This window comes from Neoarius graeffei, chromosome 5 (assembly GCF_027579695.1).
Source record: "Neoarius graeffei isolate fNeoGra1 chromosome 5, fNeoGra1.pri, whole genome shotgun sequence".
NCBI classification, from domain to species: Eukaryota; Metazoa; Chordata; class Actinopteri; order Siluriformes; family Ariidae; genus Neoarius; species Neoarius graeffei.
Genome location: NC_083573.1, coordinates 114,246,974 through 114,263,472, shown reverse-complemented (window position 1 = coordinate 114,263,472; position 16,499 = coordinate 114,246,974). Strand labels below are relative to the sequence as shown.

At 41.5% G+C, this 16,499-nt stretch overlaps 1 protein-coding gene across 4 annotated transcripts in view; it reads left to right on the top strand.

Annotated features, from left to right (window-relative positions):
• Positions 1 to 13,127, top strand: part of slc6a16b (solute carrier family 6 member 16b) — a 56,691-nt gene extending 43,564 nt beyond the window's left edge. For all 4 annotated transcript variants that reach the window (XM_060922795.1, XM_060922796.1, XM_060922798.1 and 1 more), the window contains one exon: positions 7,362 to 13,127. In XM_060922795.1, coding sequence (XP_060778778.1) covers positions 7,362 to 7,667 — 306 coding nt within the window. In that variant the 3' untranslated portion in view covers positions 7,668 to 13,127. The remainder of the gene's footprint in view (positions 1 to 7,361) is intronic.
• The last annotated feature ends 3,372 nt before the right edge of the window (positions 13,128 to 16,499 follow it).

Below are 16,499 nucleotides of genomic sequence, written 5' to 3'. Positions count from 1 at the left end.
TAAAAAGTGTACACACCCCGTTAAAATGATAGGTTTTTCAACTATTATCAACTCAACCCGTGCGTGTAACTATAGCCGGTCCAGCAGGTGCGGTCGCATTGGGGCCCGTGACCTTCAACCAAGCATTCCTTCCTCCCTCACTTTTACAAAAGCCAGCCGCTACTGATGTGCATCAGTGAGAATGGGGATGAGAGTGTAGTGAAGATGCAAGGAGTAGACGTAAAGAAAGTTGGTGAATTCAAGTACCTGGGGTCAACTGTGCAGGAAAATGGGGGCTGCGATAGTGAGGTGAGAGAGAGAGTGCAGGCAGGGTGGAGCAGTTGGAGAAGGATTTCGGGAGTCATTTGTGATGGGAAAGTCCCAGCAGAAGTGAAAGGTAAGATGTATAAGACAGTAGTGAGACCAGCTGTGATGTATGGATTGGAGACCGTACCCTTAACGAAGAGACAGGAGGCAAAGTTGGAGGTGGCGGAGTTGAGGATGTTAAGGTTTGCGATGGGAGTGACGAGGTTGGACAGGATAAGGAACGAGCACATCAGAGGGACAGCACATGTGGAGAGCTTGGGAATGAAGCTAAGAGAGATGAGACTGAGATGGTATGGGCACATCCTGAGAAGAGATGCAGAGCATGTGGGAAGGAGAATGTTGAGGATGGAGCTGCCAGGCAAACGAAAACGAGGAAGGCCAAAGAGGAGATACATGGATGTGGTGAGAGAGGACATGAAAGTGGCAGGTGTGGTAGAGAAGGATGCGGAAGACAGGGAGCAATGGAGACGAAAGATCCGCTGTGGTGACCCCTAATCGGGAGCAGCCAGAAGAAGACGACTGAGATGAAAGAAAGCTATCTGGGTAATGTTATCGATATGAGTTTCAAATGGGGTCAATAATCGCCCCGAGGTCTTTTACTGCTGCACGTGAAGAAACAGAAAGGCCATCCAGAGTCACTGTGGAATCAGAAAACCTACTTCTAGCGGCATGTGGTCCGAGTACAAGTACTTCAGTCTTGTCAGAGTTAAGCAGAAGGACGTTAATAAGCATCCAGTGTCTAATGTCCTTCACACATTCCTCAGTTCTATTAAAGGAGATACGCAGAGCCTTTATTTTTAAATACATTTGAGTGGATAGTATCTCCATCCTTGACTCTTGTATGCTGCATAAATGGGAATAAAAAAAATATATTTTTGAGAGTTAAAATCGACTGCAAAGTTGTGATTGGAGCCGCCCCGCTGAGCCAGCAATGCCTGAGTGCGTGACATCACTGCAGTAACCGGTTTTAAGGCCGAGGCCTTTTACAGCTATAGACCAAAAAGTCATATAAATAAAAATTGATGGTGAAAGTAAGAAACACCGTTACCGACTCGCTCAACTAAGACTGATTTGACTTCACTGATTTGTGGGTTGACTCTCATTAAAACAGGATGGGTGTTATAACTTGTGCAACATACATGTACATGCATGCATTTTCACTGATAAAACCTAAAAGCCTAATTAAATAATCAGATGAACTGAGACGATCACATCTCATCTCATCTCATTATCTGTAGCCGCTTTATCCTTCTACAGGGTCGCAGGCAAGCTGGAGCCTATCCCAGCTGACTACGGGCGAAAGGCGGGGTTCACCCTGGACAAGTCGCCAGGTCATCACAGGGCTGACACATAGACACAGACAACCATTCACACTCACATTCACACCTACGCTCAATTTTAGAGTCACCAGTTAGCCTAACCTGCATGTCTTTGGACTGTGGGGGAAACCGGAGCACCCGGAGGAAACCCACGCGGACACGGGGAGAACATGCAAACTCCACACAGAAAGGCCCTCGCCGGACCCGGGGCTCGAACCCAGGACCTTCTTGCTGTGAGGCGACAGCGCTAACCACTACACCACCGGAGACGATCACATTCTGAAGCAAATTAAATAATCTTATACCGCTAACTTAAACACACAATACAAGTTACATGTATTAATCTAAATGCATGTAAAAAAATTTTTTTTTAAATCTTTATCCAAATGAGAGTCGGAGCTTACCCGTCTGCATTCTCGCTTCTTGAAGGCCGATTGTTTCAAAAACACTCTGACTTTCAGTTGTTTGGTCTGTTCTCCGTTCATTCACTTCTTCTATGTAAGGGTGAGATGGCAGCAATATCCAGTTTAGAAATCAGACGGCTGCTCCACTCATTCACTTTTCTTCATACTATGTATTCTGCCATTACTGCTCGGCTCAGGCAATTACTAAAACCCAGGACGTCACCGGTTTTAGCGATAACTGCAGGGATGTCACTGCCTGAGCTACAGTTAGGTCCATATATTTGGACTAGGGATGTTAACCGATGACCGTTTGACCGGTGGTTGACTGAATCAACGTCAACCGGTTAATTTTTTTTTTTGGTTGTCGGTTAAAAAAAAAAATCAATCGTTTTGAAGCTGCTGATTTTGGAGCGGAGAACCTGGAATTGTGTGTTGTAAACGCTTGGGGCATGCCATGCGGTGTAAGGACGACAGCTGACAAATCAGAAACACCCATTCAGTCATGTCCCGCCCCAGTTGAAGACAGCTGCCACTCGGCAAAAGAAAAGTGTAGACACAGGCTTTTTAGCTTACAAATTACTATTCTGTTTTTTTTTTTTTTTTTTTTTTTTTTATTATTATTAGAAGGCACATGGAGTTTAGTCCTGCCTTGGCCAGTGCATTCTGAAAGTATGTTTCGGTCTGTAGCCAACAATGCACGTTATTGCAGATCAGATCTCTCCACACAAACTAAAGGCGCAGATGCCGACTTTTGGAGGGAAGGGGAGAGAATGAAATGACAGCGGTGTGTGGAGGGGGAGTGACAAACGCAGCTTTTATGTCTGTGAGCCAAGTCGGTGACGGCTTCAGAGCAACTTCAATACCATGCAGCAATGGCGTGTTGATATTGGTAACGGCGTGTTAACGATTGTAGCTAATTAATTAGATTACCTGGCGTTATAACAGCCTTTATTTTAATGCCGTTATTCCCATCACTGAATGTTATGTACTTCTTCTAGCACTTGACTTTATTTTCAACGCCATCATGGCCAACTGCAACTGTCTCTAAGCTGGAGCCATTTGTCCTCCGCTCCAATCCAAACCCCTCGACATCAGTGCCGCGTTTGACTAAATGTTTCGCGCTGTAGAAAAGGTAATGTGAGTGGAGGGCAGCGACTGGGACTGAATGTGCGGATGCTCGCGGTTAGATTTAGAATAGATCCTAATAATTCCAATTCTAGAATTTTAAACTCGTAGGTTAACCGACTTTAACCAGCTAATGAGGCTCGGTGGTCGGTCAAGATTTTTTTTTTTTAGTTTTCGCCATCCCTAATTTGGACACTGACACACATTGTTTTCTTTTTTACCTGTTTACTGAAACATATTCAAGTTATAGTTATATAATGGACATGGGCATAAAGTCCAGACTTTCAGCTTTCATTTGAGGGGATCCACGTTAAAATTGGATGAAGGGTTTAGGAGTTTCAGCTCCTTAACATGTGCCACCCTGTTTTTAAAGCGACCAAAAGTAATTGGACAATTGACTCAAAGGCTATTTCATGGGCAGGTGTGGGCAATTCCTTCGTGATGTCATTCTCAATTAAGCAGATAAAAGGCCTGGAGTTGATTTGAGGTGTGGTGCTTGCATTTGGAAGGTTTTGCTGTGAAGAAAACATGCGGTCAAAGGAGCTCTCCATGCAGGTGAAACGAGCCATCCTTAAGCTACGAAAACAGAAAAAACTCATCCGAGAAACTGCTACAATATTAGGAGTGGCAAAATCTACAGGGGTGACAGCATCCGTCCATCCCAGTTTACCAAAACGCACTATACCAGAGGATCCTCCAGATCTGCTCCTTGACCTCATAAAAACTATTAACAAAAGGCTTGACTAAACAGATGTTTTCAGCCGAGATTTAAACACTGAGACTGTCTGAGTCCTGAACACTACTTGGAAGGCTGTTCCATAACTGTGGGGCTTTGTAAGAAAAGGCTCCGCCCCTGATGTCGCCTTCACTATATGAGGCACCAGCAGATACAGTGCCTTGCAAAAGTATTCATACCCCTTGAACTTTTTCACATTTTTCCACCTTACAACCACAAACTTAAAAGTTTTTTATTGAGATTTTATGTGATAGACCAACACAGAGTAGCACATAATTGTGAAGTGAAACGAAAATGATAAATGGTCTTCAAAATTTTCAACAAATAAAAATCTGAAAAATGTGGTGTGCATTAGTATTCAGCCCCCTGTACTCTGATACCTCTAAATAGAGGATGTGCAGTCATGTGACCCATCCGTGTTTACTCCGCCATATTGGACGGCTTCAGGATTGTTTACCTTGCGCGAGCGTAATGGATCCAAGCAGTAATCCAAGAAAATTCGGAAAATACCCCATCTACATCGCGCGATATCTTGTCTAAGTTTGTTCAGCATCTTGAAGGTGACGTGAGGCAGCGTTACGTGGAAAAGTGTTCCAGGTTGGGGATTGCAGATCCATACAACTTGCCGCAATCCTTGTTCAGGGAAATTCGGAGCTGCGGTGCTGGCGATTTGCCCGATCTGGCCTACCACAACGTACAATTTTCTTGTTAATCATGTTACACTGGCAAAGCCCTCAAAGCTTACAAAAGCCTGGAAGCTTATAAATATTTTGTTGCGGGATGGGTATCCCAACTGTATCTCTGGAAGGTTCCGAAGAAGAATGTCTACTTGATAACCTCACGGGTAAGTGGCATTAAGACGTTTATCATAAAGAGACTATGCAGGACATTTTATTGTAAGAATGTTTGTTTGAAATCTAAACTCAGTTCCAGATAATGACAGGGTTGTAAATATGTATGTTTTTGTCTGAAGAAAAAAAAAAAAATCACAAATCACTGCTATCTGTATCTGTATAGTTTAAGTATGCAGTTATCATTCAATCCAAAAATCAACTTAACAGATGTACTCGGAGTATTGAATTAGAAGATTACACCTACCTGATATGAAGTGTTCACTACAAATTCGGCTGGTAGAACTGGGGTTCCAGTTTTCTCTTCGCACAGCGGACACCCATTTTGCGCGTCTCTCCGCGTCTGCGGGGAATCTATAAAATGACACGCCCTCCTTTTGGCCCTGTCTATTGGTACAACCAAATGCTGAACAAGATATAACCATTCTCGAAAGATCTACTCCCACACACTTGATAATTAGAACGGGTTCATCTAAGTTCTATGCGCGGCCACGCCGTCCAAGATGGCAGATAAACAAATATCACGTGACCTTGTGACGTCACGTGCACACTCTCTATACAATCCAGTGCAATCAGTTGCCTTCAGAAGTCATCTAATTAGAGTCCTACTGTGTGTAATTTACTCTCAGCATAAATACACTTGTTCTGTGAAGGCCTCAGTGGTTTGTTAGAGAACACTGAAGAACAAACAGCATCATGAAGACCAAAGAACTCACCAGACAGGTCAGAGATAAAGTTCTGGAGAAGTTTAAAGCAGGGTTAGGTTATAAAAAAAAAAAAAAATCCCAAGCTCTGAACATCTCAAGAAGCACTGTTCAATCCATCATTCAGAAATGGAAAAAGTACGGCACAACTGCAAACCTACCAAGACATGGCCGTCCACCTAAACTGACAGAGCGAGCAAGGAGAGCACTGGTCAGAGAAGCAGCCAAGAGGCCCATGATCACTCTGGAGGAGCTGCAGAAATCCACAGCTCAGGTGGGAGAATCTGTGCACAGGACAACTATAAGTCGTACACTCCACACATCTGGCCTTTTTGGAAGAGTGGCAAGAAGAAAGCCATTGTTGAAAGACGGGCATAAGAAGCCATGTAGGGGACACAGCAAACATGTGGAAGAAGGTGCTTTGGTCAGATGAGACCAAAGTTGAACTTTTTGGCCTAAATGCAAAGCGCTATGTGTGGCGGAAAACTAACACTGCTCATCACCCTGCACACACCATCCCCACTGTGAAACATGGTGGTGGCAGCATCATGCTATGGGGATGCTTTTCTTCAGCAGGGACAGGGAAGCTGGTCAGAGTGGATGGGAAGAGGGATGGAGCTAAATACAGGGCAATCCTGGAAGAAAACCTGTTGGAGGCTGCAAAAGACTTGAGACTGGGAAGGAGATTCACCTTCCAGCAAGACACTGACCCTAAACATACAGCCAGAGCTACAATGGAATGGTTTAGATCAAAGAATATTCATGTGTTAGAATGGCCCAGTCAAAGTCCAGACCTAAATCCCATTGAGCATCTGTGGCAAGACTTGAAAATTGCTGTTCACAGACGCTCTCCATCCGATCTGGCTGAGCTTGAGCTATTTTGCAAAGAAGAATGGGCAAAAATTTCAGTGTCTAGATGTGCAAAGCTGGTAGAGACATACCACAAAAGACTTGCAGCTGTAATTGCAGCAAAAGGTGGCTCTACAAAGTATTGACGCAGGGGGGCTGAATACTAATGCACACCACATTTTTCAGATTTTTATTTGTTTAAAATTTTGAAGACCATTTATCATTTTCATTTCACTTCACAATTATGTGCTACTCTGTGTTGGTCTATCACATAAAATCTCAATAAAAAACTTTTAAGTTCGTGGTTGTAAGGTGGAAAAATGTGAAAAAGTTCAAGGAGTATGAATACTTTTGCAAGGCACTATAGCCTACACCTTTCGAAGTAGGTGTGGCGGGTCATAAAGGACTAGAAGTTCTCTCAGATATTGTGGCGTGAGACCATTCAGTGCTTTAAAGGTCAATCGTAGTATTTTATGATGAATGCAAAATGTGATTGGGAGCCAATGCAGTGTGGATAAGACAGGCGTGATGGGGTCATATTTTCTAGTTCTAGTAAGGACTCTTGCTGCGGCATTTTGAACTAACTGGAGCTCGTTTATGCTCCTACTGGAACATTTCATACAGTAAGGCTTTACAGTAATCAACCTAGAGGTAACAAAAGCATGAACTAGTTTTTCTGTATCATGTAGTGACATTTATATTTCTTATCTTGGCAATATTTCTGAGGTGGGTGAAAGATGTCCTGGGTAATGTTATCAATATGAGTTTCAAACGAAAGACTGGGGCCAATGATCACCTCGAGGTCTTTTACTGCTGCACGTGAAGAAACAAAGGCCATCCAGAGTTACTGTGGAATCAGAAAACTTACTTCTTGCTGCATGGGGTCCGAGTACAAGGACTTCTGTCTTGTCAGAAAAAAATCGGTGGCATTAAAACGAATTTGTGTTATGGTAACTTCAACAGGCCAAATATTTATACGAAAGACCGTTTAAACATTGTTCGCAGACTGAGTCATTGCCTCAGTTTCTCTCCCCGTGTCTGACTCTGTCTTATTGTCTCTGTCTCAGGCATCAGAGGTGAGGTTGCCATATCCTGATTGGGCATTGGCCATGCTCTCATCACTCATCATCATTGCAGTACTTCCTGTTCCCCTGGGTTACGTCCACTTCATGTTACAGCAGCGTATCAGCCAGTCAGCTCTCAACACTGAGGCAGGATACGCCCCCTGCAGTACCACAGATACTGACTCCACCCCTCTCAGCCCACCTCTGAACTCTGTCTTGAATTCTGCCTCCTCCCCAGTGCCTGAGGAGGGCTACAGGCTCCTCCCTCAGACAGGGGAGGAAGGAGGGGAGGAGTCTACAAGAGTATGAGCTGGAAAGGAAGTTCCTGAAGATAAGTTACTAAAGAGAACAAACACGCATCTTCCGCTTTAAACTCTATACACAGTGTGTTCAAAAGTTTTTTTTTTTTTAAATGTATAAAGTGAGAACAAATGCATCACTGTGCCATAAAAGGTGCACTTTACACCTCACACACACACACACACACACACACACACAAAATGCTGGATCTTATGCTTTTTATATCTATTTATCAAGCTATTCCAGCCTTTATTTAAAAACAAAAGGTATCAACTTTGCCGTAGAGGTGTGTTACTTGTAATGCATGGTGAGACATGGTATATTCAGTGTTAGCAGTTAACGCATTGGATTATATGTTAATTAGCTTGGCGACGTTACCACCACTTCATCTTTGACCGTTACTTGTTGGAACTCTGCCATGTTGTCTAATTTTAAGAAGGTGGGTTTGACGTTCAGCCCACTCCAGTTCCCATAAAGCTCCTACCCCAGGACCTGTGGTGGTTGGCAGGGTGTAGGAGTGTTGGGGCATGTCTGTAAAATGACAGATGTCCATCCAAACAGTTCTGATCTGGATTGAAGTGCATTTGCAGTTTTGCAAATGTTTTTAAGGCATAATACAGGTGTACTGAAGCCATGGCTTAAAGAATTTATATAATATTTATAATACATTTTTTTTTATATATATTGTGCCCCCCCCCAGGTAATTTTGAAAATGTAAAAATAACTGTATAAAGCGAGCGGGTACAGCAGTAACATGGATTTCAAAAGGAGTTGTTAAATATTGTACATTAATTTTCATGTGCTATATACATTTAGCTGGATGATGTTATTATTGATGATACACTTACAGCGCTTTTCAAGCCAGATGGCACGAAGTGCTTTACATCATGATAAATAAATGAATGATAAAAACTGTAAGGCAGAATTTAAAAAAAAAAAAAACTAAAACATGACTAAAAAGGAAAAACATTACAAAATGTGCAAATTACAAATATTACATTCAAATAAAGGAAAATATTAAACGTAAAGATAAGGTGTAAAAATAGAGTAAATAAATAAAATTGTAAAGATATAAAGAAACAATTAAGAACATCTACAAATGCTGAATGATTAGTGTGCTTTTAAATGAGACTTAAAATGGCTAGAGGATCAGCTGGTCTAATGCCTGGAGGTAAGCTGTTCCAAAGCTGAGGAACATCACAGAGAAAGCTAGTTTGCTGATGTTATACGAGTGGTCAGGTTGTTGTTGTTGTTAATTATAGGGTGTCCAAAGACTCTTATGAGAAGAAAAATCAAGGAATCCCTGTGTCTTGCCTGGAATAGATGTACCAGGACACCCCACCCAAAGAGAGTGCAGCCTGGGGGAGGGGTTCCTCAGCATGCGCCTGTCAGTTATCCATTTGCCCGGGTCAGGCTTATCCTGAAAGAACCACATGGGTCTGCCCTCCCGCAGGCCCACTACCTATAGGAGGAGCCGTAGGTGTCCAGTGCATTGTGGCTCTTTCTGTGGCCAAGGTGGGGGCCTTCGTGGTCTGAACCCTGGTTGCCGAAATTTGGTTTGGGACATGCAGTGTCCCCCCTCTCTCGTTAGGAAGAAGCCGGAGCTTGTGCAGGAGATTGACGGATATCAGCTATAACGTTATGACCAGTGAAGTAAAAGCACTTTGCTTTGGCCAGAATGGCTTGTTGTTCACTAATGGCAAAGATTAGATGGTGGCGGGCTCTTGCGGGAATATCTCCTCGAAGAAAGTCCTCTGGTGTATGGCTGTCCTCTAACTCAAACACAGTCTTTTGGAGCTTCTGGGCAGAGCTTTTGTCTTTTTTTTTTGAAAAAGAAAAACACAGATTGTTAGGTATGCCCATTGTCACCTAATGAGTAAGAACAGTGTGCATTTTGTGCTGAGTGCAAGCAGGGATTACATCCATACATCCCAGTTTACCACTCTATGCCTGAGAACCCTCCAGATCTACTCCTTTACCCAAGTTAAAAATTATTAACAAAAGGCTTGACTAAACAGATGTTTTCAGCCGAGACTTGAATGCTGAGACTGTCTGATTCCTGAACACTACTTGGAAGGCTGTTCCATAACAGTGGGGCTTTGTAAGAAAAGGCTCTGCCCCCTGATGTAGCCTTCACTATACGAGGTACCAGCAGATATCCTGCACCTTTTGATCCAAGTAGGCGTGGCGGGTCATAGAGGAGCAGAAGTTCACTCAGGTACTGTGGCGTGAGACCATTCAGTGCTTTTAAAGGTCAGTATTGTGATTTCCATTTTTATCCCTGATGATCTTAGGCTGGGTAACATCCTTGAAGTCCCTGTTCCTTTGCTTCGCCATCCTGATTGCCATGTTCTGACCATCTGCTGTCTCCAGGTTGTCATACAGTTGCCAGTAGACTCCAGCCTTCGCTTGTGCTACTGCTTTCTTTGCGGTCTTGTACTTCCCTTTATTGGCTAATGAGCTTTCATGATCCAGTTTCTTCTTCACGTTCCTTTTATCATTCACAGCCTTCAGTACCTCTTCATCCCGTCACCCACTCCTCCGTTCTGTCTCATGGTGTTTTTCCCCCCCCAACACCTGCTCTGCTGCAGTTCACATTGCTGATGGGATTTCCATCCAGTTCCTCCCCCTGCATCACATCCCTCTTTCTTACTGAGGAACCTCATGGTACCAAACTCATGACACTCACCCAATAGTTTTGCAATTTCCTTTAGGTGACCGGGGAAGCTGAACTACCATTGTCATCTGTGAAAGACGAGACAAACAAGGATAAGCATTTAAGTTGCATATCTACTGGCATTCACACGACTACGTTCACTCCCCAAATAATAGGATACACTTACTGATGGCATTATGTCCTTGTTCTAGTAATTGTTCCAGTCAGACTTCATCCGGGGTGGTATCTGGAGTAAAATTAAATTCCGGAACTTGAGACTAGAGGTCCTAACATGATGCACAAGGTCAAGTCAACTTTATTGTCAAATATGCTGTACATGCTCAACATACAGCACAGATGAGATTTCAGTCCTCTCTGACCCACGGTGCAAACAGGCAACGCAATAAATAAAAAAAATAGAATTGAAAAAAAAAAAATATATAAACACTAGATAGGAACTAGACAGACTAAACACTCAAACAATATAAACAGTATAAACAAACAGTATAAACACCTAGATAGGAACTAGACAGACTAAACACTCAAACAATATAAACAGTATAAACAAACAGTATAAACACCTAGATAAGAACTAGACAGACTAAACACTCAGACAATATAAACAGTGTAAACGCTAGATAAGAACTAGTGTTTACACTATAACTAAGAACAAGTTATAGGAATGGCTAGTAATGCACTAGTCATAGCACAATTTTATGCGCAATTAACAACATGAACACGGAAATGTGAGGAATTTAACACATCTTAGTAGTTTGACCTTTTTTAAGAGCAAATCTTTCTCTGGGGGCCTGGGAAAGGGCAGCAAATTTAATAAATGTGAATGCCTATTTGGCAAGTGAACAGCTCACGTGAGCTTGCTGAGATTGGGCTGTGAAAAGGGATTACCTTCAAGTCTTTGCTTTATTTAAAAAAAAAAAAAAGTGAGGATTACCAACCTTCAAAACTGTCTTCAGCTGAACCACTTTCCATGCAGTGATTTTTTTTTTTTTTTTAAACTTCTGTTCTCTCTCCAAACACAAGGGTCACTAGATATGAACATGTCAGGAGTTTACTTTAAAAAGTGGAAAGAGTAAAACAGACAAGCAATAATGCATGAAAAATGATAATGTTGATATTAAACTAACATTGGCATGTTTACTCTTTATCCAACTACATGCTCTGTGGAAAAGCTGGGGAGAGGAAGGTGGAAGCTGGGGGCCAGTGGCACCTCCACTTGATTTTCCCAAGTGTGTACATTTTCTTATGCTGCCAGCAATGACAATCGTCTTCCCATCTAAGGAACTATGGTTAACGTTCTGAAACGGGCAGCTTGCTTCAAACACGGGACCTAATTCATGAAGCTGAAACGTAACCTCAAACTTGCTCTGTGTAGAATCTAATGATAGAATGAATGATTGGAGTTGTGTGAACCTCTGCTTTTACACTTGTAGGATAGATCACAACTTAAACGTGTTTTAACTTCGTGCTCGATTTAAAGGGAACAATAGGATTGTAAAAGTGAAAATCTTCACCATATAGCCCATTGTTTTAGGTAGGACTTTAGATTTGTGCGAAAAGACTTTTGTGCTAAATGACCGTAAACCTGTGTGTATCGTTGCTCACACACTCCCTGTGCATCTTATGAACATTTTGGAAGATTTAGAAACACGTGAGGGCAGAACAGCCCTGTGCATCAAGTTTCCAGGTCAATCTGTTAAATGTTTTGAGTTCATACACGGTGATGTTTGTCATGGACAGTGTCTCAAATCAAAAACTCAGAAGACTGGTACTCGTAGCTTTCTAAAGGCTTGAAGGGGACGTGAGGTTTTTAAAATTCCAAACACTAACTGTAATAGGAAAAGTGGTTACTGTTAGTACTCTGTCTCGGATAGTCTAGTCAGAAACGGTAAAGTAGCGTATATTTGTTTAAACGTGGCTTGTCTGAATGTGACTCCCAGTAAGATTTCAAAATATAAAATCCATCATGGTTCTTAATGATAATTTGTAAAATAAAGGAATGAAATAAAAGGGGGAATGGGAGTTTCTCTTGCGACCCCATTTATGAATCAAAATCCTGCACGAGTTCGCAACCTTTAGTGTGAAAACCGTGCCGTCACACTCGACTCCCTGCAGTCCACTGCAACTTCCTCAAAACTCTCTTAATGACTGTCAGGCCAGATTTTATTCAGGTCAGCTCTGTCGCGACACGGTACAGCAAGAAACCTAACGGTACACAAGATATGACAAGTAATTCATTCAGAATTATTTTTCAGATATGTGTCAAAACCACAACGTTGTAAAAGTGTTGAATTTTTAGTGATTTGAGGGATTAAAAAACGAATGGGGGTGAGAATGGGCGAGCTGAATCAAAGCTGCTGATTGGTCAGCTACTCCAATGCTCATTATGACGACAGAACTTTCCCACTGAACTGGTGAAATGTTCATCACCTTTATGTATTTATTTATACGTTCAGCTCCTTTACAAACAGAACCAGCATCAACCAGAATGCTGTCAAGTCTCATCAGTTAAATACAAACAGGAAAGAAAAAAAAAAAAAATATGGAACCATTAAAAAAAAAAAGTTGTCTGAAAAATAGATTTTCTCTCCCACACACTGTTTATTGCACCAATTTAATGCTTTTCTTTTTCTCCAGAATTGTTTGCAATTTTTATATAAAGATTGTTTTATAGCTTTTGTGCATTTTATAAAGTTTTGTATGCAAGTAAATTTGATCATGTGCGTGTGTGCCTTGAGGTTGTAGAGTTGATAAATCTCAACTGGAACATTAAAGTTGGTTATTATTTAATAAAACTGTTTTTAGTGTCCTGAATTATGTCAAACTGATTCCCGGGAATTTAAGTTGGTGGGTTTTGTTTGTTTCATTTTTTTTTTTTTTTTAACTGATTTTCAGTAGGGGGGGAAAAAACCCATACATACATGATGAACCAAAACGAAACAATACCACAAATCAAAACACAATGTAAAACAGAGATGAAACAGAGGGAGTACAACAGAGACAGGGTGATGTATACAGACCCTTTTCAAAAAATTAGGATATCATGGAAAAGTTGTTTAATTTCCATAATTCCATTCAAAAAGTTAAACTTTCATAGATTATAGATTCAGGGCCCACAATTTAAATGGATTAAGTATTTATTTTTTACATAATTTGGGCTTCCAGCTCATAAAACCCATGAAAACAGGAATTCAAAAAAATTAGAATACTGTGAACAAATCACCATTTACTTCTCAGCTTTTGCAGAAAAAAAAAATTAGGATCACATCAAATCAATTAAAATATGGTACTTTCAAAACGATGTCAATCTTCAATACTTGGTTGGGGATCCCTTTGCCTTAATCACTGCCTCAGTGCGACGTGGCATTGAGGCAATCATCAATCAGAACCCGCCAGTGAAAATCTAATCTTAAGTTTAATATGAGTTAGGACCTCTCTAAGCCAGCTATTGTGTGAAGGTGGAAGAACATATTTCCATTTAAACAAAATAAGGCATCTAGCCAATAGGGTTGTAAAGGCCAGTACTCGACGTTTGGACACAGGGAAATTCGGTGACGAGAGTGGAGGAGAGCCAAACGAGGCCGTGCAAGGCTCAAGGTTAAGATCCACATTAAGCACTGTTGCAAGTGTGTCAAATATTTGGTGCCAAAAGCCAGTGAGGTTCGAGCAGGACCAAAACATGTGGGTGTGATTAGCAGGTGACTGCTTACATCTATTACAACCGTCACTGGTGCCTGGGTAAATCTTCGCCAGTCGGGCGTTTGTGTAGTGCACTCTAAAAAGAACTTTACATTGTAATAAGCTGTGCTTGGCACATATAGAGGACGTATGAACTAGCTTAAGGATTTGATTCCGTTGATTGTCCGAGATTGGAGCTCCTATCTCCTGCTCCCAGGTCTGCTTCAGTCGGGTTGTTTGGACAGGGTTAAGGGAGCCAATGGTAAATCACAGAGATGCAGCACTTTTGTGCAGGATCGAGGGTGAGCAAAGAATCGATCAGGGACCCGGGCGGGTGGTTGGGGAAGTGAGGATAGGAAGTTTGGACAAAGTGCCTGGCTTGGAGAAAATGAAAAAAAAGTGAGTGTAAGGTAATTCAAACCTGACTGCGAGCTCTGTAAAATCAATAACATTTTCTTTGTACAGGTCTTTGACATGTAATAAACCTTTGTTTCACCAGATGATAAAAGTAGGGTCTGATAAGGAGGGTGGGAATAGATGGTTTTTAACAACTGGGGCTAAAGTTGAAGGCTCATTCAAGCCATGGTGTTTACGAAATTGATTCCAAATTTTCAGCGAGTTGGTAACAACAGGGTTCTGCGAGATGTTATAAATCTTGAGGGGGAGCCATGCGATAAGGAGGGACTGTAAAGAAAACTTTGAGGACCGTAATTCTATCAGCGCCCACAAGGGGCCTACGTCGACTCCTCTATCAAGCCAGTGACTAATTTTGTTAATGTTGCATGCCCAATAGTATTGAATAAGATAGGGCGGTCTTGCACTACCCAGCTTTTTGGGAAGTTGTGAAACAGCTTTGCTAATACAGGGTGGCTTATTCAACCATAAAAACGACGATATTGTCTGGTCTAGCTGTTGAAAGACAGACCGTCTAATAAAAATTGGAATATGTTGGAACAAATAGAGAAATTTGGGAAGAATCACCATCTTAACCAGGTTAACTCTGCCAGTTAGGGAGAAAGGGAGGGAGGACCAACGAGTCAAATCTAGCTTACACTTATCAATGAGAGGGCGAAAGTTTTTATTGAAAAGGTCCTCGAAAGAAGCAGTTACAAATATGCCAAGATATCGAAACCCCTCTGAAACGGGAAAGAGGATGGTGGCATCCTTCTAGATAGCTCGCTGATAGGAAGTAGTTCACTTTTTATTAAAATTTAATTAGAATGTCTAAGATAGCAGGGATGGACGAGGCCAGGTTCGATACATATAATAGCAGGTCATCGGCGTAAAGGGACAGCTTATAGGTGACATCATTCCTGGTGATGCCCTCAACTCTCCCCTCCCCCCGAAGCCAGATGGCCAGTGGCTCGATAGCTAGAGCAAATAGGAGGGGGGAGAAGGGCATCCCTGTCTGGTACCCCGACAGAAGGCGAAAGGGGGCGATCTCAATCCAGTCGTAAGGATATGGGCAGTTGGAGAGTCATATAGCAGTCTAATCCATGCAATAAAATCAGAGCTGAAACCAAATTTAAACAGGACGTAGTACAGATACTCCCACTCAACCCTGTCGAACGCTTTCTCGGCGTCTAAGGAAATTATCACCTCAGGTGTAGCAGGATTGGGGGAGCTGATAATATTGAGAAGTCCTGGTATTGAATGATGAGCTCCTTCCGGACATGAACCCAGTCTGGTCCTTGGAAATTACGGTAGGTAGGGCTTGTTGCAAACGAGTGGCTAGGACCTTGGCCAAAATCTTTTGGTCCACATTTAAAAGTGAGATGGGTCTGTAGTTGCTGCATTTAAGTGGGTCCTTATCTTTTTTTAATAAGAGAGAGATGTTGGCTTCTGATAGAGTTGGAGGCAAACTGCCGCTATTAAAGGATTAGTTGTAAACATTAACCAAATGTGGGGTGTTAGGTTTATATAAGTATTAATTCTTGGCCAAGAATTCAGCAAAATTATTCTGTGTCAAAATTATATTAGTTGAAACGACCTTAGGTCCAGCTGGACATTGTTTGGGAACATTTTGTTTATGAAATGTGTATTTTGAACAGAGAAGTGTCTGAAGGTCTGTTTTGGTGTCAGATCGACTCACACACACCCTGAAATGGTAGAATTAAAGTTCATGTTTATGTTAATCCATTCAGTTGAAACTTAGGTCATAGCTTCATAAAAGCTATGAAATATACTGAAATATATTGAAATATACTATGGTAGTGATTTGGATCCCGTAATTAATGAATGCATTCCGTGATTAATGTTAGTTTTATAGTTTTAGATTAGTTTCATAATGGCATTATAATTATAGTTAAGATCTTATGATTCTAAGGGTTTTTTAGTTTAAAAGCATTAACCTAATTTAGTTATGAGTTTAATCCTGTTAGTTGTTTAATTGTTCTCTCTCTTTCAGACATATTCTCATTGTTCTTGTGTTTAAGTTGTTCTTATTTTTTATGTTTATTTTCTTATAACATTCTTTGTTTTAGCATTAT